Source organism: Paramacrobiotus metropolitanus, unplaced genomic scaffold (assembly GCF_019649055.1).
Source record: "Paramacrobiotus metropolitanus isolate TYO unplaced genomic scaffold, Prichtersi_v1.0 Parri_scaffold0000014, whole genome shotgun sequence".
Classification (NCBI taxonomy): domain Eukaryota; kingdom Metazoa; phylum Tardigrada; class Eutardigrada; order Parachela; family Macrobiotidae; genus Paramacrobiotus; species Paramacrobiotus metropolitanus.
This window is the reverse complement of record NW_026570234.1, coordinates 1228282-1252354: the sequence shown is the minus strand read 5'-3', so window position 1 is coordinate 1252354 and position 24073 is coordinate 1228282. Positions and strand designations below refer to the sequence as shown.

The 24073-nt window shown below is 40.2% G+C and overlaps 3 protein-coding genes across 4 annotated transcripts; all 3 read right to left on the bottom strand.

Moving 5' to 3' along the window:
• Nucleotides 1–1121: 1121 nt before the first annotated feature.
• On the bottom strand, nucleotides 1122–4828 carry LOC129584608 (lanC-like protein 2). The gene is made up of 9 exons (XM_055476841.1): nucleotides 4484–4828; nucleotides 4251–4368; nucleotides 3766–3982; nucleotides 3545–3692; nucleotides 2913–3058; nucleotides 2669–2846; nucleotides 2168–2344; nucleotides 2016–2088; nucleotides 1122–1424 (listed from the first exon to the last, which is right to left on the bottom strand). The coding sequence occupies exons 1-9, from the start codon at nucleotides 4571–4573 to the stop codon at nucleotides 1345–1347; spliced, it is 1227 nt and encodes a 408-aa protein (XP_055332816.1). The 5' UTR covers nucleotides 4574–4828; the 3' UTR covers nucleotides 1122–1344.
• Nucleotides 4829–5778: 950 nt separating this feature from the next.
• Nucleotides 5779–15597, bottom strand: LOC129584597 (protein strawberry notch homolog 1-like). 2 transcript variants are annotated; one of them, XM_055476824.1, is made up of 22 exons: nucleotides 15456–15597; nucleotides 14931–15095; nucleotides 13641–13873; nucleotides 12559–12692; nucleotides 11932–12390; nucleotides 11657–11762; nucleotides 11300–11453; nucleotides 11156–11232; nucleotides 10842–10950; nucleotides 10533–10639; nucleotides 10277–10455; nucleotides 10031–10185; nucleotides 9707–9838; nucleotides 9145–9573; nucleotides 9022–9085; nucleotides 8834–8940; nucleotides 8559–8601; nucleotides 8315–8493; nucleotides 7890–8191; nucleotides 7551–7666; nucleotides 6174–7483; nucleotides 5779–6056 (listed from the first exon to the last, which is right to left on the bottom strand). In XM_055476824.1, exons 2-22 carry the CDS (start codon nucleotides 15072–15074, stop codon nucleotides 6030–6032), a joined length of 4566 nt encoding a protein of 1521 aa, XP_055332799.1. In that variant the 5' UTR covers nucleotides 15075–15095; nucleotides 15456–15597; the 3' UTR covers nucleotides 5779–6029. The 2 variants fall into 2 exon arrangements, with proteins under 2 accessions (XP_055332799.1, XP_055332800.1); XM_055476825.1 differs by lacking the exon at nucleotides 15456–15597 and having other exon boundaries at nucleotides 14931–15340.
• Nucleotides 15598–16138: 541 nt separating this feature from the next.
• On the bottom strand, nucleotides 16139–23501 carry LOC129584598 (calcium-activated potassium channel slowpoke-like). Its single transcript, XM_055476826.1, has 23 exons — nucleotides 22893–23501; nucleotides 22186–22600; nucleotides 22034–22095; nucleotides 21820–21931; nucleotides 21565–21676; nucleotides 21300–21451; nucleotides 20975–21145; nucleotides 20822–20913; nucleotides 20388–20498; nucleotides 20124–20292; nucleotides 19970–20059; nucleotides 19735–19899; nucleotides 19559–19659; nucleotides 19242–19394; nucleotides 19046–19119; nucleotides 18813–18966; nucleotides 18351–18612; nucleotides 18227–18272; nucleotides 17968–18146; nucleotides 17593–17854; nucleotides 17324–17457; nucleotides 16802–17014; nucleotides 16139–16477 (listed from the first exon to the last, which is right to left on the bottom strand). Exons 1-23 carry the CDS (start codon nucleotides 22988–22990, stop codon nucleotides 16295–16297), a joined length of 3510 nt encoding a protein of 1169 aa, XP_055332801.1. The 5' UTR covers nucleotides 22991–23501; the 3' UTR covers nucleotides 16139–16294.
• Between the last annotated feature and the right edge of the window lie 572 nt (nucleotides 23502–24073).

Sequence of the window (24073 nt, the reverse complement as noted above, 5' to 3'; positions counted from 1 at the left end):
CCCATTGGGAGGAGTCACCGGAAACTGATTCGCGTCAAGGTATATTTGTACTTACTAATACTGGCTGAGTAGCCCTGGGCTGTTGACTCAAGCAGCAATTATTGTCATCATATTAAGTTTAAACCAAAACTGTTAGAAACCTAATGCATAAGAAGAAAGTATACTGTAATAGTGCAGCACCGCCCAATCCGTGAAACATTTCAAAGTAGCGTGTTTCTCTTGCATTCATAAATCGGGTAAGAGCAAAAGGCTGGTGGAGTTTCTAAAATTATATTTCACGTAATGTACTTACCGATTATGAATTGGTTGCGTACGAGTATATATAGAAGGATAAAGGACACAAAAGGTCACATTGTGACGTAGTATTCTAATTCAGTTCTATAGTAGTCCTAGGTTCATCAGCGGCGCCACATTGCTCTTCGCTTTCGCCCCAACATATTTTGCTATAGACCGTAAAAACTTTAGAATAGTCCACATAGAAATAATTTAGAGCCCAGTTTGATGATGAAAAAGTTGAACAACGCCAGTAGAGGAGAAACAAACAAAATTCTTGCTAGATTATGTATGAGGAAACTATTCAGATGTAGCAGATCCTGTCAGCCAAAAACCACAGACAGTCTACGGACAAATAAAATGGCCTTCCGTGGAGGAACTGAGGAACGAAATCTTAACTCCATCAAGGTTTCCGGCTCTACATCGATTCGGTTGATGCCAACATTTATCTTGGCACTTTATCCTGATTAACTTCTAATTATTATCAGCCACGGCCCAGAGTTGCAGTGTTTATATTTTTTTAAAAAAGCACTTTTGTTTGCGAAGCTATTAATCCATGACAATACTGTGTATTGTGCGTTAAAATAATTTTGTTAATAATTAAACTATCGGCAAGTCTGCAGCCATTTCATGGTTAAATTAAAATTCTTTAAGTATGGATTTCGAAATTCATAATGGCAAGTTCCATAAATAAACAAATTACTTTTTCCATCCTATGCGAAGAAAAGAGAACTGCTCTTTTTTACGTACCTCAACAAAAAGGTAAATATCTGCTCTGACACATGTAAATAACGACGATGCTCTAACAAGCCATTTCGATGTCCCGACCAACAAGTTGTTTGCTCACATACATCACCAAAGGTCTTTAATACTAGCACGATACCCGGCACGCAAAAAGGTGCACCAGAAACGTTTTGAACTGGAAGGCGGTAAAGAATAAAGCCATTCCAGTACGGTACAAACATGCAGGGTAGAGCTGAAGCCACAGGCTAAAACAATGCATATTCATGGAAACAAAAAAAACAACAAAATTACTGGAGAGAAATATCTTTCACGGAAAACAATTAGTAATTAATCCAATCCAAATCCTGGGAATGCAGCACGTTTGGGATTCAAGAGATCGGCGAGAAAATAAATGGTACCGGCCAGACCTGCAATAAAAGCCGAAGATTAATCCAAGGAGAAGCCACAGAGACACGTAACAAAAAGTAATGAACGGTTCCTAATGTAATCTTTCTAAAAATACTATCAACCAGTTTGACGAAGTGTTCGTAAAAACACAAAACAGCGGACATGTTTTAGTCTCCCCATCATAAAAACTGAACCAACACTAGAATAACGAAACAACACGAAATGCAGCACTTACCAAAAACAGGTACAAAAGAAACCTAAACGGCTTGAAGTTACAAAAAAATTTAACACACCAAAAAAGTTTTTCAAAATCGCCTCTATCTGCTGTTCGTTAATTGTTATCACCCGTTTAAATGGCACAACAGGCAGAACACAAAATATTATTTATTATGAAGTCAGCAACATTAGGGAATTACTTCATCGATAACGCTTCATGACATGTTTCGCACGCTATGACGCAACTAAATAGTACGCTAATCTGCCCCAAACGCACGTCATGAAACATCTTGTTTCCCCCCGGATATTACCCAGAGTGGCGCCGAGTGCGGCATAACTACGTTGTGGTATCAAAAGCTCCACGTAATTAATTTCGTGCGACATCATCGACTGACCTTCAAAAAGAGATAACGGGCGATCGGGCGTTCTACATCCGTGATCACCGTAATCCATGCAGAACCGGGCGAACTGTGCAAATAAAACCACTTATCACGCCAGTATAGCGCCAACCCGAACAAGCAGCACAAACCGACACCTGATAACGCACCTGGATAGCCCGATACAGATGCTTCACGTCTTTGGTAAGTTTGTACAATTCCAGAAAGGCATACCCGTTGCCGGCAGCGCCATGGCAAAGTCCATAGCCTTTCTGCAGTAAACCGCGTTCCCATACGCACTCTGCCGCATCCTGGGCAGCATCCAAATACTTTTGATCATCAAAAACCTAGAGTATAAATTCAAAACAGATAAAATCAGTCTAGCAGATTAAACAAAGGTGTAAATTAACTCAGAAAATACGAACAAGCTGTTTGTTACCACCCTGCCCATATTAATTTTTCGCAACAGTAAATTGCTCCGCAGTTTCTACATAGTGCGATACATTCTCCCACTCAGCTAACCTAGAAGCACCGGTTTAAGTACAATTTTTTATCTATTTTTTTCGGGCTTAGAAACAAAACAAACGCACAAATTATTTTCAATGAAACACGAAACGGAGAATAAAAATACCCAATTTGACGGGTATTTTCAAGACAAGACGTACTCTTACCTCTGATGCCCTGCAAAACAGTAGAACAAAACCAGGAGCTCCGTGGCACCACTGTACGAGCTTATCGGAGGTGTTTGATACTGACGACGGATAATTTCCCGAGGGAAACCGAAGAAGTAGGAGTTGATCCAGAGTCGGCTTAATCAGATTCTCGACGTACTCCTCAATCAAATCTTTTCTGGTCTGTTTAACAGAAAAGGGTCAAGTACAGATAAGAAATGATTTATCAAGCACGGAGTCAAACCCTGCCTGTAAAAGCATATACAGAATTCCCACGATTCCGTGCGCCGCTCCGAGGTAATGCTTATCATGCCACTTGTACATTAACGGAAATTTGCTCTTCTCCTCTAGTGCGAGTGCTTTACCGGAATGAATCAAGGCTTCCACAACCTGAAAAGACAAAATCATAAAATCTGCAAGCCGTAAATAATTCACGAAGGTGAAACAAAGATAGCTACCGAGTATCAAATGAGAAAGAAACGTAAGAGCGATGATATTCCGACAGTAGGACATAAATAATGGGGATTAAAAAACACATATGAGTGTGTACAGTGTACACATCTGACATCGCCAACATGTGGACAATTCTTACATAGAACATTTACGCACTAAAAATAAACAACTGATTGTAAATTAAACAAACTATCCGATATCGTGCAAAAACAGTTGCCTAAGATCTTGTAGCGACTAATACAGGCATGAAATGAAACCATTACAACCGGTAAAGCAGTCCACACATTCGAAAACTCTTATAATCTGTGCACCGCACACCAAAAAAATACTTATTACCAGATAAAATATAATCCAGATGTACTAGCATTATTTTCAAAATAACTGCGCGTCGTGCAAAACAGAAAACCTGGCAAAATATCTTACACTTTCAATGGCCGCGCTGGAGACCGCGTCGGAGTCATAGAGTGTTTTGACATAGAGCAGCGAGAACAAGTATCCCGCGCGTCCATACAGAACTTCATCGGGCATCTTGTCATCCACATCCGACACTTCTCGGCCGAATTTCAACAAACTATCAACGGTTGACAAGATTCGCTTACACGGTAATCAGAACACATGATCCACAGAACAGGTGGTGCACCTACTTCTTGACACAGTCCTCCGCTTTCTCCTTCATATTCAGCTGATTCAACAACACCGCGCCGACCGCCAGAATTCCCGCTTCACCGCAGATGAACGACGGCCGCTTCAGCTTCAACTTGGACAGATACGGCTCCACATGGGACAGGGCAATTTTTAGATATTTGTACTTTTGGAAGGGAGGAAAATTCTTGTACAGGTGCATGTACAGTAGCGCAATGCCTGCAATAATTGTGAAAAATAATTTAATCAACTATCACAGAAATCACAGAAAACAGCAAATACCAAAAGTTTAAAACCTCAACAAAAGACCGCGAAATTAGCAAAATAAAAGATGATTCTCTTAAAAACGAAAATTTATCATTTAATGCAGAGATGTTAAGGTTTCTAAAAATTCGATAGGAAACTGCGAAAGCGGACAAATATTATGGAAACGAAATTAGCAAGTTCGACACAAGCAGTCTACTGTAATACACTAATTTACACACACCTGCATGTCCTGTATACACGCTATGATCGTGTTCGCCAATGTCTTCGCTCCTTTTTTCAAGCTTTATACACAGACGAGAAATTTCCGTTTCCAGATCCTTCCGAAAATCCGATGTAAGCTGTTCAAACACCATAGAATCGTCGTACAATAGTTATAAAACCAAAGAGCGGTTCTTCCAAAAAACGCAATAACAGGTTACTAGAGTAGCATGTCGTCATGGCAGGACGTCCTACCTCTCCGTGTTCATTGAGGAATTTGGCTGCAGCGGTAGACGAATAATCATCACAGCCATTGGGAAAATGTCGATCGTCGCCCGACGACATTTCTTAAGATCGTCCGTCAGTGGAAGAAAGAAAAACAAGGTTTTCACAACATGCAACAGTGCACAAGCAGCAGCAGAAGCTAGCACAAGCCCGATTTTAATAGAACTACACTGCAGCACGCATGCGAGGGAAATGTTAAAATTCAAATGCCAGACTGGAATACCGATCTGGCTGATGCTAATCTCCAAAAAACCAGATCGCAAACCTCAACAAGACTGCTAAAATTTGTCAATTTGAAAGGAGGGAATGCTGCGAATCTTCTCATAAGTCATAAACTCATAACTCATAAGTTATGACTTTCCACTGTTTTGCCATGTAGCACTTACAACCGGGTGGGAAGGCAGTCACTCAGCAGTTGTGGACATAATAATTATAAAGAGTACTGTAAAATCATAGTTAGTAAGTGATTTTATGTACTGTACGAGTAAGTACATAAAACTTTCATATTTTAGATTTCATTTTTCGCTTTTCACATCGAGCAATCAAATATGAAACGTAAAAGTAAACATTCACTCGCGAGCCGCTAATTTAAACATGGAAAACACTCCTTTGTTCTCTTCCTTGATACAAGCTGCGCCGAGGACAGACAACTCCCTTCCCGCGGAAGCGCGGTACTGATTTTCGGACTTAAATCTCCCAAACGCGAGTTTTAGCACCTTGTACCGGTATGTAATTCCAACTTTCAAGTATCTTTTTCGACAATGCTTTGTACTTGGAACTAGCGTACTACACCGTATCTTTATACTCAATACGGTGATTTTGTTAAACCAGACATCTGGCTAAGCAGTAACAGTTATCGTGTCAGCTTTCCCTTAATATGTCGTTTCCGTTGAGAAGTACTGACCATAGTGTACTGATTTTTTAAGCGTACTCGTACAGTATTAATCGTGTCATACAAAAGAATTCATTGGCGGCTGGCCAAGGGCCGCTAAAAAATGGTTTTGCGATCAGTTTCCTGAGTTTTCGATTACTTAACTGACTTTAGTTCAAATACAGAAAAACTGGTGTAGAAAACTTCCTGTTATGAATACTTGTATGAAGGATACCAAGTTACCAACGATTTCCTAATAATGCATGACCGTCGTTTAAAAATTCAACTTCAACGTGCCGCATACTCGTATACGTATGAGCAGCCATAATCCTTCATTCATTATTGCAACGGAAACGGCTACGTCACAAGCATAAGGCAAGATTTACAAGAAGTGTCAATCACAAAATAACTCTATTCGAATTGTTCCAAATTGTCTCCAGGCCATTTACAGAGTATCTTTGTTTATTCAAAAGGAAAATTCTAACCATCACGCAAGATATTCCGGTGTTTCTGTGCAAAAAGGAACGCTAACAAAAAATACCGGTGCGCAATTCTACACCACGTGATATAATACATCTATACAGGAAATAACCTAAAATAGGCTAACGAAAATGTCTGCAAATCCAAACGTACACCTCTTTGGATCTATTCACTCAAGAGACGCTTGACCCCCTGGAAATACAATCAGTTATTACAAACACACGCAGTATAATTTAAAACATACTCGTATAAACCGATTATTATTTTGCCGAATCGAACCATGCAGAACCTTTCGAATTATCAGCTCACCTGTTCAATTAAACTCTCGTCATCGGTCTCCATTTTGAAGCTTGCTCCCTTCTTCACTCCCATTCCAGCAGAAAAAACATCATTCTCCAGCATTTCCACGTCAGAATCCAAATCGAGACTCTTGGAGCTGCCTTGAGATGCCATCGGGCGTCGATCAGTGTCAACGTTCAAAGTCTTCAAAGGGCTCAAAGCCGACCCAATTTCACTTTTCTTCTTCGTAGCAATCGGTTCAAGCACAGAATCTTCGTCTTCTGATATGAGATCCACCACATCAAATTTTGAATCATTCCGCGACATGCTGCCATCCAGTGACTTCAACCGCAGTTCCTTATCGACTAACCCACCAACCCGTTTTTCGCTTTTTGCTGGCTTGCTTTCTTCCACTTCCTCTTTAACGCCGAACTTCAGCTGCTTAAACTTTTTCGGTGTACCGGCTACTGGAACAGATTTGTACGACTGGCCTTTAAATGGTGACTTCTTTGGAGTGGCAGCTTTCTTCGGAGATCCCGCACTCTTAACATCGTCCTCATCACTGGAGAGTAAATGCAGAATTTTGGTTTTCGTTGGCTTTCTGGTGTTAAAGACAAACTTCCCAATGTCTTCCTCGGAATCCGAATCCAGTATAACAGCTTTGGTAACAGCTTTGGTCGTTTTTTTTGCTTGCACTTTTTCTTCTTCACTTCCACACAAAGACACTTCCGTGATCTTCGCATTTCTCACAGGCTTAATACTGCGTGGCTTGCCGAGCGGGATCGGTCTTGGGTTCTCTTCGTCGGATGACAAACAAATCACATCATCCTCAACTTTTGGTTTGACATCACGCGGCTCGGCTTTCTTTGGTTGCGATTCCTTCTTCACAGTATTCTCCGATTTTTTCACCGAAAGCTCTGTCTTAACTGATGGAATTGACAGCTCCTTTTTCACAGCTGGAACAGACGCTTTCTCTATGACCGTGTCCGGTTCTGAGTCGCTTTCAAATACACGGGGTCGCACAGGCTTCTTCTTCAATTTCTTCGCTCTCTCCGATTTTTCCGATTTGACAGAAGCATCTGACGAAGACAGTTCCGATGTATCGTACTCCGCATCCCAGTCCATTTTCGAGGTGGACGGCTTTGCTTTATTAGCACCGGATGGCTTCATGGAACCGGTAACAACTTGAGACAGAGCCGGGCGATAGGGAGTGAAATTAATCCGCTCTTCCTCTTTGGCCATTTCCTCAATCGCAGCTTTGGTATCGTCAATTGGATCACCCAAAGTTTCCATGATAGATTCCATAATCGTGTAATACGAATGATTTGGCAGCATGATACCTACAGAGAAATTCAAAATGACAAACCTTGTTCTTATAAATCAATGAAAAATATTTTGCTGCCTTACCGATAACTCGTCTGGCAATAAAAATTGCACGCACAATCTGCATCCGGCGGATCTGTGCGCTTGACGCGTTATCGAATACTCTCTCCAGCTGTTGCCAAATATTCAAAACACTTCCGCTGAAATGTAAAGAATAAAACCGTTTTTCATTGTTTTCATTGTCAATTTCTGACACTTTCCACTCTCGCAAGAAATACAAAGTTGAATACCCTACAGTAGCATTTCTAACAAATCGAACAGCGTATATCCAGATTCCAGAGATACCCAGCCAACAAGCGAAACAACAACGGAAAAAAACATAACACGTTTTTGACTTGACCCTACATTCAGCTATCACCTTACCTGAGGATAAAATCGCGGCGCTTACGCTGCCCCACAAGACACTCCATGCCGCGCTTGCAGTGACCGTATAAATATGCATGCTGACAACGCTCACTGGTTGCATTGTAATATTCAGTCCAAGTGCGCTCCGCCACTCCAATTTCAAGACGCGTTCCCTTCGTACGAACATCCTCTAATGGCCACTGCTGCACTTGATGACCGGTGTTAGGACGGTACAAGTTGAACATTACAATTTTTTTCGAAAATCCATAAGTAACAGAAGAGCCAATGGCCAGAAAGATGTAACTGCGTGGCGCATTTAACTGCAAAACGGGAAAAAATTTAAAGAATGCTCACGAAAATAAACACATTTTAAACGCATAAATCACACGCACTTTATTTAATAAACAAAGAAAACGTAGCCCCTAAAGAAAGGCATCACTTACTACTTCTGATGAATAAAAGCCGTTATTGGGACCAGGATTATCATCAAGCAACTTTTTGGCATCCTGGAAACTCATGCCGCGTTCGGTCTCCACGGTGTAGACAAAAGTGACACTCTTTTCTTTATCCTTGGCTTCGAAACATAATCGCTTCACCAATTTTGCACAGCGCGTTGGTGTACCTAAAAAAATTCCGCGAGCTTTAGCCAGGTTGCACTGACCAGAAGACAATAATTCCTGTACGTACCTAATTCCATAGTGCCGAGATCATATTTTCCCTCTTCTTTAGCCTACGAGCACATAAAACGAATAAAATACCCAAATAAAGCGCTTTAGCAACATACGTACATAACAGATAACACGAACGAAAAAAATACATTTTGTTTCCTATCTTACTAAAAATCCTTGTAATATTTTCAGCAATTAAGTAACGCACGTAAGAAACATTGAAATTGCTAAAAAAACCTGTATCTTCACAACAGTCCAACGCAAGTCAAAGACACTTCTGATAATCAAGCAAACCTTGTGAACGACAGCATCCAATGTGTCGACAAAATACTGGAACAAGGCCGACTGAAGCCAGATTTCCAACCCGAGGATGCGATTCATGAACTTGTCGATTTTAAAGGCTGGAAACAAGAATTACAAATCGTAAAATTATGACCGCAATTTTGTATTAAAACAAAATAATTATTAATTCGTGTGCTTACAGTTGACAACTTTATGGGTTCCATTCTTTGGATGATATTCCAGCAAGCCAACATCTCTCAATGCCTGCATGGACCACGATGTTTAAGGTAACAGCAAGGCAAAGTACATATATTTTTTAATACCTTCTGCATAACTTCCACAAAATTTCCTTCAAAGTTTTCTGGGAATTTCACCACATTGTACTTTTCCCGCGTGAATGTCTTCATCGTGTCCATTAGCGCGGATCTACCAAATTTGTTCGTAATGTTGAACTGTGACAGGTCCCTCGTTTCCGTCACACGACGATCTCCATGAGTTAACGCTCCCAAACGCTCCAATCGCGAGGCTACAACACTAGCAAACCGCTTCTCTCCGGCTACATTACTAATCAGGAAGACGTATTCCGGGGCGGATGTCTGATTTGAGCGGTGCGTTCGACCAAACTGCTGAATGGCACGATCGGCGCTCCAAGCCAATTCCAGCGTGATGTGCACACGTCGGCGCTGATTGGCAACCCGACGGTCAGCTTGGAGGGATATTCCGGAACTAGCCGCCTCACTGATGATCGCAACCTGTAAAGGAATTTTGTTACTGTGTGTTGTCCATAGCCGTACAATATTCATGAAACATAAATGTTCCCGTAATATTAACACAAAGCAATGAATATTACAGAATTTCCCATGTGCTGCACTGCAAAAATCTTACCACTTTGTGTCCACGCATGAAATGCTCCTTCTCAGCTATATTCAAAGATTCGACGTCCAAATCACACATTCGCTTGTCATAGTGGGCAATTCCATGTTCATTTTTCAGCATACGGCCTTTACGCCCGGTCATCTAAGTAAAATGGAAATTTATAATACTCGTTTGCCAAACAACTGAATACAGGAAACTATTACAGTAACTGTATGAATTTATGCTGGTTTTTTTAACTTTCACGTACATGTTTAATACCTCGTAATCGCATATCATTTATGCTAGTTTTTTCACTATAAAACAGATATGAAATTGCATTTCGCCGAAGCTTACTTCTGCAACTTTATCGGCACCTCCCAGTTGGTCAACTAATTCATCCAGCATATTCTTTGGCAACCGGTCAGCGAAAGTCTCGAACTCTTCAATCAGATCGCTTTTCTTCTTTTTCAGCAGTTTATTCACGTTTTGTCGATCCAAATTTGCCAATCCTAAACGGACGATTCAGAAAACAATAATCAAAATAAAAAAATTAAATAAGAGTATACACACTTTTTTAAATAAACGGAAACATACGAATACCTCTGTCTAATCCGGCCTCCTCCATGGCATCTCCGAGCTCTTCGGCAAGTTCATTCAGATCATCGCTCAGCTCTGCTTCACTATCATCATCATTATCAAAACGAAACCGACCCCCACGCCCGCCGGCACCGTCGCTCATTTTATCCGGGAACCTCTCCATCAAGCTCATGAATACAGCCCTGCACAGGCATATAAACGGCTCCAGATTTTTACAAGACCAGCAGGACTATTTTGACCATCACAAGCAGCAATTTACCGTGCAGTGGATATGAAGTCGGTCAGTTCTTCACCATCCTCCTCAAGAGCCAAGCGCATTTGATCTGTTTTATGTTCACCAGTAGACTGGAGGCCAATGACAGCACACTAAAAAAATGCAAATCACACCTGTTAAAAATTAACTACAAGTACAGTATAATTTAATTTAGTATACAAGTTTTGTGAACGAATCCCACTATAAGGAATGAATTTATAGCTGACTACCAGAATTAAATCATTAGAGTATAATACATATTAAAACAGGCAATCATTACCAAAAAATATTGGATTTAATTAAAAATTTACTGACCTTTCCTTCCTCAACAGCCTTATTTGCCGCAGCTACAGCTGCCTCGACTTTCGATGATAGGCACAAATACTTAAAAAAGCGCTGGTGTGTTCCCCAAAATTGAAGCCAACTGCAAAGAAAAATTGGAGCAAATGCAAAGAAATCAAAATCACTGACAACTCATGGCTCCATGGGCAAAAGTCATAACTAGTAAGAATTATCATAAACCTGAATTAGAGTACTACATAAAATAAAAACACAAAAATGTCGATCGTCATTAGCACACAACACAGGAACCAAATACATCGAAGGGAAACGATAAATATACCACTTACACTATGAAAGACTCCTTTTTCGAGTTCTTATGAGCTAAGACCATTGCCTGTTCGAACTGCTCTTCCACGTGAATCCACTAAAAAAACGCGCAGTTTTGTAATCTTTATTTAATCATCGATTGAGGGAGAGCTAGAAGGACTTACGAATTTACAGCACCGATCGTACAACTGAATAAAATCTTCCTTCAACTCCACTTCCTGTACCACAAACGAAACCCCTTCAAAACTTAGCTGGCGAGCAATGTACATTCCGCGGTGTTTCATTTCCATAGCCACCAATTCCATTGCTCCCACTCCACTGCAATTTTAAGCCAAGCTCAACTAACCAAAGCTTATTCAGCTTTCTACCTTTAATGGTTTAGTAAAGTGTGTATCGTATATATATTGTACGCGCGTCCATTATTCGTGTTCGGTAGTAAAATAAATCAGCGAAAATAATAACACACTGTTAAGCTTCAAACATTTTAAGCGTTCGCCAAATTCCTTTGAGTATATACGTACCGCTTGTCAATAGACGCCATAAATTTAGAGAAATCTTCGAAAGGCGTGCCTTCCCCCCATAATCCGAGTCGGACCATATAACCCATATTTCGGGGTTCCGAAGCGCCTAAACAGAACGTAAGATCCATTAAACTGAAGTACATCATTTTAAAACAACTTAAATACTATAGCAGATTTTTTTAAATTAACGAGCCCACAAAATCATATTTGAAAAAAACTATCAGCACTGGGTAAAGACTATTAGAACAATGGTGCAGGCTGCTATGAATATTAACCTGTAGCACTGGCGTAAACAATGCGGGCTCCTGGCAGTCGTTTCTGAAGTTCAGCAACATTGATTCCCGTTCTTGTGGGTTTAGCGTCCTTCGCAGGGCAGAGATTCTTAGCTCTGTGGCATTCGTCAAACACAATGACACCGTCGAATTTTGGTCCACACCACGCAATCAGCTGGTCCAGACGGGACTGATACTTCCCTTTTTTGTTGCCGGTCCGCGATATCAGGGCTGAGTAAGTAGCAAACATCACACCTTCACTGTATGGAAGAGAGTTGTAAGTTTGCTTTTCCAGTCGATAAACGGGGATATATTCTGCTCCGATGTCGCTCAGATCTCGTTCCGCATCCACTTTCAGATCTGTCGACACACTGAACCAAAGAGATTTTTTGTTCTTGCAGATATAGTTCTCCAGAATAATTCCAGCTATGGTGCGCCCTTTTCCAACTCCGGCGCCATCGCCTGCAACATTACAAACAAGTTACCTATAATTCCAACTTACCTATTTAGTTCCAAAACCCATGAACAACTCCCCTTTTGCCGATTATTCATAAGAAAGAAACCTCACATAAAACTGTATGCGTCCGCGGTACACAGCTCGACTATAATGCCACGAAGATCTGCACGTACCTATTAAAAATCCGGCACGGGTGCCATTATTCAGCAATGATTCGTGCTGCTGGCAGGAATAAACGACCGCTTCCAGCTGAAGAGCGGAGAGCTTTCCGCCCTCAATAATATTTTTGGGCAAATGCAATTCATACCTAAACAATAAACATACATGTATACAGTCATTCATTTGCAACCAATGAATTAATGTCAAAGCTGAATAAAGCTCTTTGAGCTTTGACTGAAGCTCTTTGAGTCGAAATTCGATCAATTTAACTGGCAGAAGAAATTATTTAAATTCAATTCAAATCTATTTTATCAGCGCAATGCATTTCACATTGCAGAAGCCTACCCAACTTCGCAAAATAAACTTAGGCTGTCTTACAACAAAAACCAAAACCTTGTCGAATAATAATTTCGTAGGTAAAAAGACCAGAGTTTAGCCTAGAGTTGAAATTCATGAGGCTTAGAGCCGTTTGTGAAAGGAAATTAAAATGAAAGGAAATGAAACATGAAATAAAAAAATTAAATAAAATTGAATATTTTTGCTTTTCTTATGGTTGCAAAATCATAGTGTGTTTAGCCTAACGGTTTAAGTTTTCGGCATTCTGAAGTTACCTGTGCATCAAAAGCACACGAAAAACGTGTTTTTCGCTTTAAAAGCTCCATTATTTTTAATGGTTACACAAAGAATTACACCAGTGTTCATATTTCTTTTCATGAAATATTGTGAATCACGCTAATTTCATTCACTGTTACTGCATTTCATGCGATTTCATAATTTCTTCGTTTCATGAAGTTTCACATTTCATTTCATTTCATTTTCACATTTCACGCGGGGGTCCGCATGATTATGAAAGGAAAAGGAAATGAAGAAGGAAATGTGAAATCATGAAAGCATGATTTCAACCCTAGTTTAGCACTTTAGCTTTAGCCTACTGTGGCAGAATTAAAACCACATTTTTGAAAAAGGATTCGTCAAAAAACGTAGCTGAGCAGTAAAAATCCCTGAGATAATATTTTTAAGACAAATTTTAATGACCTGCTAATTAACGGTGAATAATCGAACCATATCTGCTATTTTGCATGCTGCTAAATCTTACTTGATATCAGGGGGTGCCACACTGCGCAGTGAAGTCGTTTCGACAACGTGATCCGGATGTTTCATTCCGATTTTCAGCTTGGCTGGCATGTACTCCATGAAGGTCTCCCCCATAACCAGACCGTCCTCTTCATCACGATACTCCACCAGTCGCTCTTCATGGTCCTTCTTGGAAGGCCCTGCACCGTTAGCCCCGCCTGGACGATTGTTTAACGGTCTTCCGTCTGGGCCGTACTGGGAACGAAATATACTGTTATAAGAATCGACACACTCAGAAAGAAACTCTACAGCGGATCGAAAATCCATGTTGGCCAGTTAACTCTGCATAGTTAACAATCGCACTCTGAGCGTTCAAATCTACCAAAACAACTCTGCTGCAGTGCTGCTGCAGTTAAAACTCAGCCTTCCAGCAATCGGTGTGATTTTTAGCGACTAGATAAATGTTCTAACACAATTCCAAGATCGGAGATCGGACATGTATCAGTGGCAAAACCAAGAATCAAATAATTTCAATCGACCCATGCACTTCTGAATTTCGAATAACTTAAATCTCCCTAGCATAAGCTTCTAAAGTTTACTGCGTGCGTTTAAATGTAAGGATAAAGCGCTGTCTTTGCTTGGTAAAACACAAGCACAGACACACTTGACCAACCGTAGCAATATGGATGAGTGATGAGCCATCACTTAACCACCGTCAAGGCGGGAAGAGGTTATCGCCACAACAGCTGACAAAACCCGATGGTTCAGTTTTCAAATTGATAAACAGCTTGATGGTGAACTACATTGCTACAAGTTTATAAACAATTATCGCCGCAACTTAAACAATTGATTTTGATCAGAAGATCGAAAAAAGCGAGCCTCTAAAGCGTATACGAAACAAAATTTTTATATTAAATTTCCAAGCCAAATCTATTTCCGAGTTAGCAGAAGAATGTTCACCACTATCAACACAAGAATATTCATAACTCCGTTTAAATGCCGTGCAATGCCAATTTTTGCTACGTTTATTTAACCAGTTCATTTAAAAAAAAATATAAAAATTCCAAGTTGATCAAGCGACAGAATTTAAACGATTCCAATTTAAAATACAGAGCACCGAAAATCATGTATTTAACAGTTTAACTTCCCCAAAACATTTAAGAAGCAAGAAATAAAGATTTGCCGTTATGTCTACTTTCAAACGGCAAAGTCATTCACTACGTAACGGAGTTACTACTTTTACTCAAATTACTCGAAAACCTGGAAATTCGGTTTACTAAGTACAGATAACGATGTTAGACAGATCAAGTACCTGGCTGCTTGATGAAGCTCCCTCGTCGACGTTCCACGCAGTTCCCAGCGGAACAGGAGTCATTCCGATGCCTGGCACATACTGGCCTTCCTTCTTCACATTCTTCTTGCCCCTTCCAGGCTTTCGCGGCGGTTTGTTCTCCATCTTTCCAAATTACTCAAAAACCTGGAAATTCGGTTTACTACGTATAGATAATAGATTATTGCTTTATCAGTGATGGGTGAGTACTGAGTCCTCGATCTTCGACGCAGGCAAAACCCTGCTCGCCACTTTTTCCGTTTAAACACGCCGTAATTGGTACGGTAACATTGTAACGAGCACAACACAGCGCAACATTTTCAGTATAGTGTATGAGCGGAAAAACATTATTAATTTAACATTATTTTCTGAATTAGAATGCTCAAACTTTTTATCAACAATCTGGCGGCCCTGTCTGTAGCCTAACGACTAGGTCCACACTGCACAGACATCTGTTTAGCTTTTGCGCCGCTATACAAAAGCTTTATATGACAATATGACACTCACCAGATTAATATGCACAGATCTTCGTGTGAATCATATCTTACAAAAGCTAATAAAATAAAAAATCCGAAACTCCAGAAAAGCAAAAGGGTTCAGAATTACGAAAACCAAATCCGTTTTAAAACCCAGTGAAATTCAAAATGATACCAAATGAATCTCGTAAAAGAACTTTTGGCGGATAGGAAAGTCAGCAGCGCTGAGAAGACCCACAACATGTTTAAACATGCGTTGGTCTGCCGTTCAGCTCAAAACCGGAAGTTCAAGTCCCTGTTTTTTTGTTACGTCCAGCAGTTACAGCCGTGACTGTGAGGGTACTTTTAACTTTTAATATTTTACCTTTTGGCGAACTGAACTGATGATAATTTCAAACTCTTCCGTGGTCTTCCAGAGTACTCAGAGTTTCGTCATGGAAAAAATATCGAATAAATAGTATCTACGTACAGTACTAATTGATGAAAAGTTTAGAATTATCATGGCTAATACGAGTAAGAAGGTTGTGTTTAGAACTTCAAAGTTCAAACGAACAGTCCTTGCGGAAATTAAATCAACGATCTATGAGATTTCATAATAACATTACGAACACACTTCTTTTTATCGAAGCAAATTAACCAAATTGATGAATTTTAATATTATATTAGTAAATTTCTTCCTGATTTTACGGATATAAGCTGTCTCATAGTCAGTTAGGGTCAGTTTTATTCTACTTTTTGTGACCTTCTTATCAGCGATTTGTACTGTACATTCAGCTTTGCACCACAGAAAACTGGACTAGTACTCAATTAAAATAAGTACCAGAAATACCAAATTCAAGGAAATCTAAAGCTGTCCAAATTATGGGCTAATTAACTAGACAAAACATAAACCAGATCATCAAAGCGTAGTTGAAAAGTCGGCGGTGGACTTGTTATCACACATCGTTTAGTAGAGCGGGATCCCGTTGCGTCGGGGAAAACCCTCCTGGCCAGTCCCAGGCAGATCATACCGTGAGCAATGGCTTCGGAAAACAAGGATCCATACGACCAGCCCTGGAATAAAAGGCGTGGTTAAGGAACTTGAGAATTACGCCATCAGTAGTAGTGAGTGATTGTATTTGCATAATTTGTAAAATATGATGTCTATATAATATTATCATTAAATTAAGGTTAGATATGTAATGCTTACGTTTAATGCTTACACGGTAGAATAATCCGTTGCTGTATTGATAACTCATAACTGGGGGCGACATTCGCACACTGGTTACACGTACTACCGTACAGTATGTGCTGTAATTACGAGTACGGCATACTGATGCATGTTACAGCCAATAAGCAGAAAAATTTAAACACTCTTATTAAATGGTAAGTACTCACTCCTGGAATTCGGTAACCTAATGGTGGTTCCATTAGGTTGATCAGTCGGAGTTGGCTATTTCCGGCCCGCCCGGCAGTCACTCCGGCTTCAGATGCAGGAACTTCACCGCTGATTAATCCAATACCTTCTGTCAAGAAGGTTTCTGTCAGCGCACTCATATCGCCAAACAGCAGCGCCTTTATGAGCTCCAGCGCGTAGGGATTGAAGAAACTCTGCAATAAACCATCCGCATCGTATTGAGAATGTAATGTAGACACTTCAAAAGTAATACTAGTGTACTTCTATACTCTACACTTACAGATACTGCTAACAGTTCGGCAGTTCGGGATTTTCTAAAGTCTTTTATACAGTATCCTAAAAGGGATCATAATTTCTAACAATATCCGCTTGGCTTGTCGGCTGCAATGTTTTGACGTCCAACAGACTTACTGTACAGATCTACTTTTATGTACGTGCATCCGGAAGGCCAAAACCGCAAATTCCGCAAATTTTTATTCACCATACCAGCATAAAAAATGTACCTTGATCAAAATGGAATCCAGTGCGCTGAGCGGTAATGCGTAACCGCACACATATGGCTCCATCAACAGCACTTCCGTATTCGTTAATTTTTCCGGATCGTAGGTATCCAGTAACGGAATATTGATATCACGATCTGCAATAAAATACTCTTATTGTAATCTTCATATTTTATTCTTTGATATTTAGCTCAATTTTTCCTGCGTACGGAACTATGTACAAATATATATTTGCAGCTAAAAAATATCGTGCAAGAGTTCTGACAACGTACACAAAATGCAAATCATAGGAACTTCAAAGCCTTCCTTGATTGTCTTGCGAATAAATGGGAGAGGAGTTACAACCGACGCAGACCGGCTGCGCGCGTCAGAACGCTCAAAGGTCATGGCCATAATATTGAGGGAAGCCAGAATGGCGTCCTTATCATCCAGCACCGGGTCCTCTGAACTGCCCGATCGCGACGGAAGAATTACGCACATGGCGCACGTTTTAATGGACACTGCTCGTAGATCGGCTCGATCCAGTGGATCACCCTTTAAAATTTAATTTAAGGTGAGTAATTATATTAATTAAACAGGCATTTTGCCATTTGTACTTATATTTACATGACGTAAATAAATTCTATTTTCTGCGACATTTACGATACCTTAACAAGAGTAATTTTTGGCAGATTTCGGATTTTGTACCACTCTTTTTCTAGGTAATCTGGATCCCCCAGTAAGACAACTTCTTTGAGATTCTCGTGTTTGATCTTTGTGGAACGCAATGGCAAAATAAAATCCTGAAAGCCAATCGGCGGATCATTGGGTTTGGCTAAAACAAGCACTGCAACAAAAAAAGAGGTGTCCGTGTGACATCTAAATCACAATATTATTAACCGTATTTGTCGAAATTAATTTTCTCACCTAAAATGTGATCGGTGAAGCCTCGCTTTGCCGCCTTACTCCGACTCTGTTTTAAATGCCAATACTTTTGTACATGCTTAATTTTACAGTTTTACTTAGTTGATTTTGGATTTGCAGTTTTTACCAGCATAACCGATTTATACGGTTTGGCAGAGCAGGAATAGAATGCTTTGGTAACGTCCAGAACGGATTCGTCGCTTGATGTCGTTTTATGTGCACTAATCGTGTTCTCCGAAAACGTATGACTGGTCAGCGCCGGTTCGCTATGATTTTTTGCCGTCAACGTCAAGCCGAGAAACTCGTGCTCCGCATCTTCTTCGATTGCTTCGAGATGGTGAATACGTTCAAATGGATTGTCCACAATGGAAGATTTGTGCAGCGAAGCCCTGTGCAAAACGTTTATGTGATTAGCTTGTTAGCCAACAACGGCAGCCTTTTTATGATAATTTTAAAATTATCATAAAAGGCTGCCGTTGCAAACAACCATAACTAACAAATTTGTTGGTTATGTTTGTTAGTGATTTTACTTATCCGGCCCAGAGGCTAAAAAAAAGCATTTCACGTAATATGTGCTCTACACGCTTACGTTGAAGGATGCGACTGCATCACCCTTATCATAGCTTTTTCCCATCCTTTAGGAAGTGTTGTTCCGCTACGGCACCGGAAGTTTCCGTAGGTTGTAAAATTACGAAAACGTTCCAGTGGATTTCTTGCGGCTATCATAGCAGGCGTCGGCTGCCCTAAATTTAAAAAACTGCAATTTTAGCGGAATGCCTTGTTTTAAATTTTGTTGGTCGAAACTTTATAGGTTTTACTCACTACTTTCGCATCCACAGTGAGATATATGGTAGTTGGTCACATCCGAATGACACTGGCTGCAGATGTACCACGCTCTATAGAAACGTGAATTCTTTTATGTGAACGTACTTACTATTTAAATGGGAAATACTTGTGTCAGTAAAGTTACCTATAAGTTGATTAGTTATTGTTTGATTACTGACAAAGAGCGCCTTACTTGCTGACTTCTTCTGCTGATTTGGCAAGAAATATGCCAACGTGACCGGTTCGTACCACAATGGTCGGGTTCAACAAAACCGTTCCGGATGGCCTTTCCGTATCATGCTCCAGTATTCCAATCAGCAGTATGTTCAGTTTTAAATAGCATGTTCTAAATAATAATAGCATTCATCTAAAAACTTTGTTCGCATTTCCATTAATTTTGTGCTGACATAATTTATGCCCTTTACACAGACACTGTATAACACTAAAAACTTTATATATCTGTACAATCAGATTGCATATTTGAAGACAAAAAACCATGCAAATGCTTACTTTGCCGCATCGACAAATGATTTCCCGTCAAAATAATCACTCAAATGTTCCATGAACAGCGTTATTTGGCTTCCACGCGTATAATCCTTTATAGTCTCATTCTAAAAAGCCAACCAAGATATTCATCATGAAAAAATTCCTTAGCACTGGAAAGAACAGATCAACAGATTCCTTACCTCATAATCATGAGTTCGGCATGCCGGGTTGAACAAATTGCAGAGCATAGTCGAAGCTCCAGCAGCCAAGCAGCTCTGCGCAAGGAGACCCAATCCCAAGGTGCTAACGCAGATCACAGAATCTCCAGTGGTCTCACAAAAGCCGGGAATATTGCGCACATGTGTCTGTCGTTATTCAGAAAATTAATAGAAATATTTTCAAAACATCAGTTTAATTTTATTTAACAAGGATTACCGTGCTTCGGCTTTGTAGCAGCTGCACCAAGCACCGTGTTGCTGCGCACGCGTTCTTGACGGAAATAACCGACATCACGTTGCGGGAATCCTACAAAATAACGGAGGAAAATTATCACTGTATACCGTGAAAACTGGAAAATAAGGATAATTACTTCGGCTGTAGGGTTACTGGCATTTCTGTCAGCTAACAGCAAACAAGCCGCACAATCCTTGATTTTGACTTTAACTAGATCATCCGGCTGTAATAAGGAGCCTTGGATGTAAAACACCCTGGTCGTATTGCGCTTCAGCAGCGCTTCCATTTCCAAGTCCGGATCGACTCTAGAAAAGATTTTTATTAGCACTTTAACGAATTATTCGCACTAATTATGAAATAACCATCTTTCACCGTCCTTAAATACTGAAAGCTAACGTACCGACTAACAAAAACTATCTGCAAATCCGTGGTGTATCCTTGTGTGTTGAAGAATACACGGAGAAAATTCTCCATGGAATGGACAGACATCTGTCCGGCAACAACCACATGCCTAAAAAAATCGTCATTGCAGCACACCCACACGTATCTATACGTAATAGTTGGAGGTCATATGCAGCAATCATTCAACACACCGGCTGATTAAATTAACAATACTCGTTTATTACAAGGTTTTGTGGATTGACAGAGTTTAACCTACGGGCCCATTCCTCTACCATTTTTTCACACGAATGTGCCTTATGACTTTCTATTGCATCAATCCACTTCCAGAAATTATTTTTGAAATAGATTTTTAATGCTATAAATTTCCCCTTAGGACAACCACCGCTACTGCAACTAAAATCGACTGATACTGTGTGCGAATAATGTACATACCTGACGCCGCGGGAAATATGGTAGCTGGTGCTGTACCGTTTGTGACTACCCAGAAAACGGTACAACTCAGGAACTGATGCCGCAAATACCGTCTACAAAACGCAAGGTGCAGTCAACATGATTAACCAAACGACTTTTTTATAGGAAACTTACAAATGCAAAGAGGATAAAGATAACCGTAATAAACCTTCCCAGTCTTGTCACAGGTACGACGTCGCCGTAGCCAACTGTGCTCATCGAAACCACAGCAAAATAAACGTATTCCCAATACGAACGTAAGGCGGCGTTTGTATGCTCCAGGTGTGGATCGCCGTATGTTTCAACCTAGCGCAACAGCAACAAGAAACCTGACGGTTAGTATAGGTTTATACACTACGGGGGTATGTCCACATTAATACCACAAAACCGTTCTCCAAAATTTTAAAAACTATTAATCTGTAAGAAAAGCAATTCTACAACATTTTACATTCGTAATTACCATATGGATCAAGCCGGCACTGACGAATATGACGCCAGATAACCAACATAACAATTGTGCGAGACGGATATGGGCACTTCTCCTTAAAATACTGAAATACTGCAAAATGTCTGGTATGGATATCACATATAGAGCTCGCAGGAAACGAAGTCCTGTAAAATTAATGAAACGAGTCAAAATCAAATTATAATAGCGTTTGGTTGTGCAGTTCAAGGAAATTAATTTTAATCACTCGTAGAATTATTTAGTGTTTTAAAAATGTTACCTGTCCAGTGGTGATTGAGAAAAATCACTAGGAATGCCGGTGGAATAGTAAAATAATCCACAAGGCTGAACACTTCAAACATGAAGCGAAGTTTATTACTCGAGGCAACAAACTGGAATAAAAAAGCAATGAGGTAAGTCAAATGGTTTCTAAAAGGCATAAAGTTATCGTTAAAGCAAATAAAACAGCAATAATCTTGCAAGGAAACGATTATATCGCATACTGACACATACAGTACATACGCGATAGTCTTACTCGTATAAAATAATCCAACAACAAATAGACACTGCAAACAAACTCCAGTTGCCAGTCCAGGCGTGTTGTCCAGGGAGCACACTTTTCCCATATCATTACCATACTGTGCGAACTACAAACGAAGCAAAAAGATCCGTCAAAAAACATTAAACCGATGCGCTAAAAAACCAGCTATCAGTTTAAAAAGTTTAAGTTCTAGATTTTAATTACTTACTTCGTAACTTCCAGAAAATATAAGGCAAGTGAAACCATACTCACGATGAACATAATGACAACCTAAACGACCGCAAAGCCCATTAAAAGCAAAATAACTGATAAACGTACAGTAACATATTAAACTGAAACAGCTGGTTCTTATGTATTTACCGCAATCTTTCCGGTGACGCTTTGAGCGGACACAATTTCGCTTGCCGTTTTTTGAATAGTGGTTGACCAGTGCATTTCCGGTAACGGCGCTTCCAGTACCGGCTCGTGCATAATGAGATGACCTGATGGATCAATAACGGAAATTTTTGGATGGGATATAAAACTCCCATCTCGATTAATACTGAAAGTATCGGCATTCAGCATTGTCGATCCGCCGAGAAGGGTGGTCATAGAGCGGGACAGGGTTGGTTGTACGCGCATGTTAACCGGTTGGTAACCCAGAGGATGTCGTCCCTGCACCAACCGCCGAATACATCGCCATGTTCCCAGGCATAGTAACATAGTGGTTGGGAAGGCGACGCAGGACAGAAGGAACAACCACCACAAATTCTCCTCGCACGGTACATCCTCGTATCTGCTCACGTTGTAATACATGCGGTAATCATATAATATGTAAGTCGTCTTTACAGAGAGAAAAGAGTTTAGTTCCGTCGATCAAGCGAAATAAATTCGTCAAGTGTAACATATACGTAATAAAATAAGAGTACTTCCAACGAAGTTCAAGTAAAGACTTTGCATAAGACTAACTGAAATCTAAAAAATAAATTTTAACTTTTAGCAACCGTTTTATTTTAACTCTGAATAATGCACACAGTTAACAAATGTAAATCATATATGCACGAATCCATCGCGTATACTGTACGTACTTGAATATTGTGAAAACCTTGTTTGATTCGAGCGGATCGGACGACGCATTAATGGCATTCTCGCTATCAACAGGTGGCACGTGCGTCGAGCTGCTCATGGGAATATATAATTCAGTGTCAGAACATTAAGAAATTCCGCAATACAGGGATGATTACAGAATGAATATCTCGTTTAGCATAGCGTTCCATAAGTACAAATTGCACTGCGCATAAAACCTGGCAGCTAGAAGATTGCGATAAATATACTGCAATCTTATGGTCATTAAAGCTGTTGCGCTTGTTTACGACAGCGATAAGCGCAGCTTTATACGGCATCAGCGCAAAGACGAGAACATTTCGCACTGTTAGTGGAAGCCAGGTATCGTCGGTGCGCGGTACAAATGTGGTAATCAAGAGTCGGTGCACAGAGTGGACTAAAGCCGTAATAGCGCTGTTTAAATTTGCGAGCTTCGGTCAAGCGAATCAAGAACCGGAAAACGTTTTTGCCGCACAGTTTTTTTGGGTACTCTGTTGCGTTCAACATAAGTATAAGAACATAACGCCCCAGGGAGTGCATCTTTTATAATGAAAACAGAATTTAAAGTTCGAGCATGCAGGCTTAATACTTACCTTTGCTCGCGATGTGCATGTATTGTACAGTACATAGATTATATATAATACACTTCTGCACCTCTTTACGGTAGTTTTGTCGGCAACCTTATAACGATGTACTTGTATTGTACAGTTAGATATATTTCTACACCTGTTTACATCAATTTCGTCGGCAGATTAGGCGATTGTCATGATGTTTGATAGGTGCTTGAACGCAAAGTTACTGCACAATATGCATTTTATGTCTGCATGAATCGAGATTTGAGCAGTTTTTCGCTGCACAGCATAGCATCCGGTCGTAGCACGGCAGAAGTGTAAACAAAAAAGTCGTTCTGATGAATCGGCTAGTAGTCTAGTACTGATCAACCAGCTGATACCAAAAGTGATCAAAACACATGCAGAACTGTAACACAAAAAGCTGCGCTGGGATTTGCGTTGACGGTTTTAAAATTCGTGCTCGTACTTAATTACCAGTGTGTATGGCCGGCATGGGCGTGCTGCTACATGTTATACCCAAAAGACACCGATCACGCAATTACAGAACATCTTTCATTCGGCTCACAAATGCATGCATCTGTAGAGCTAATTGT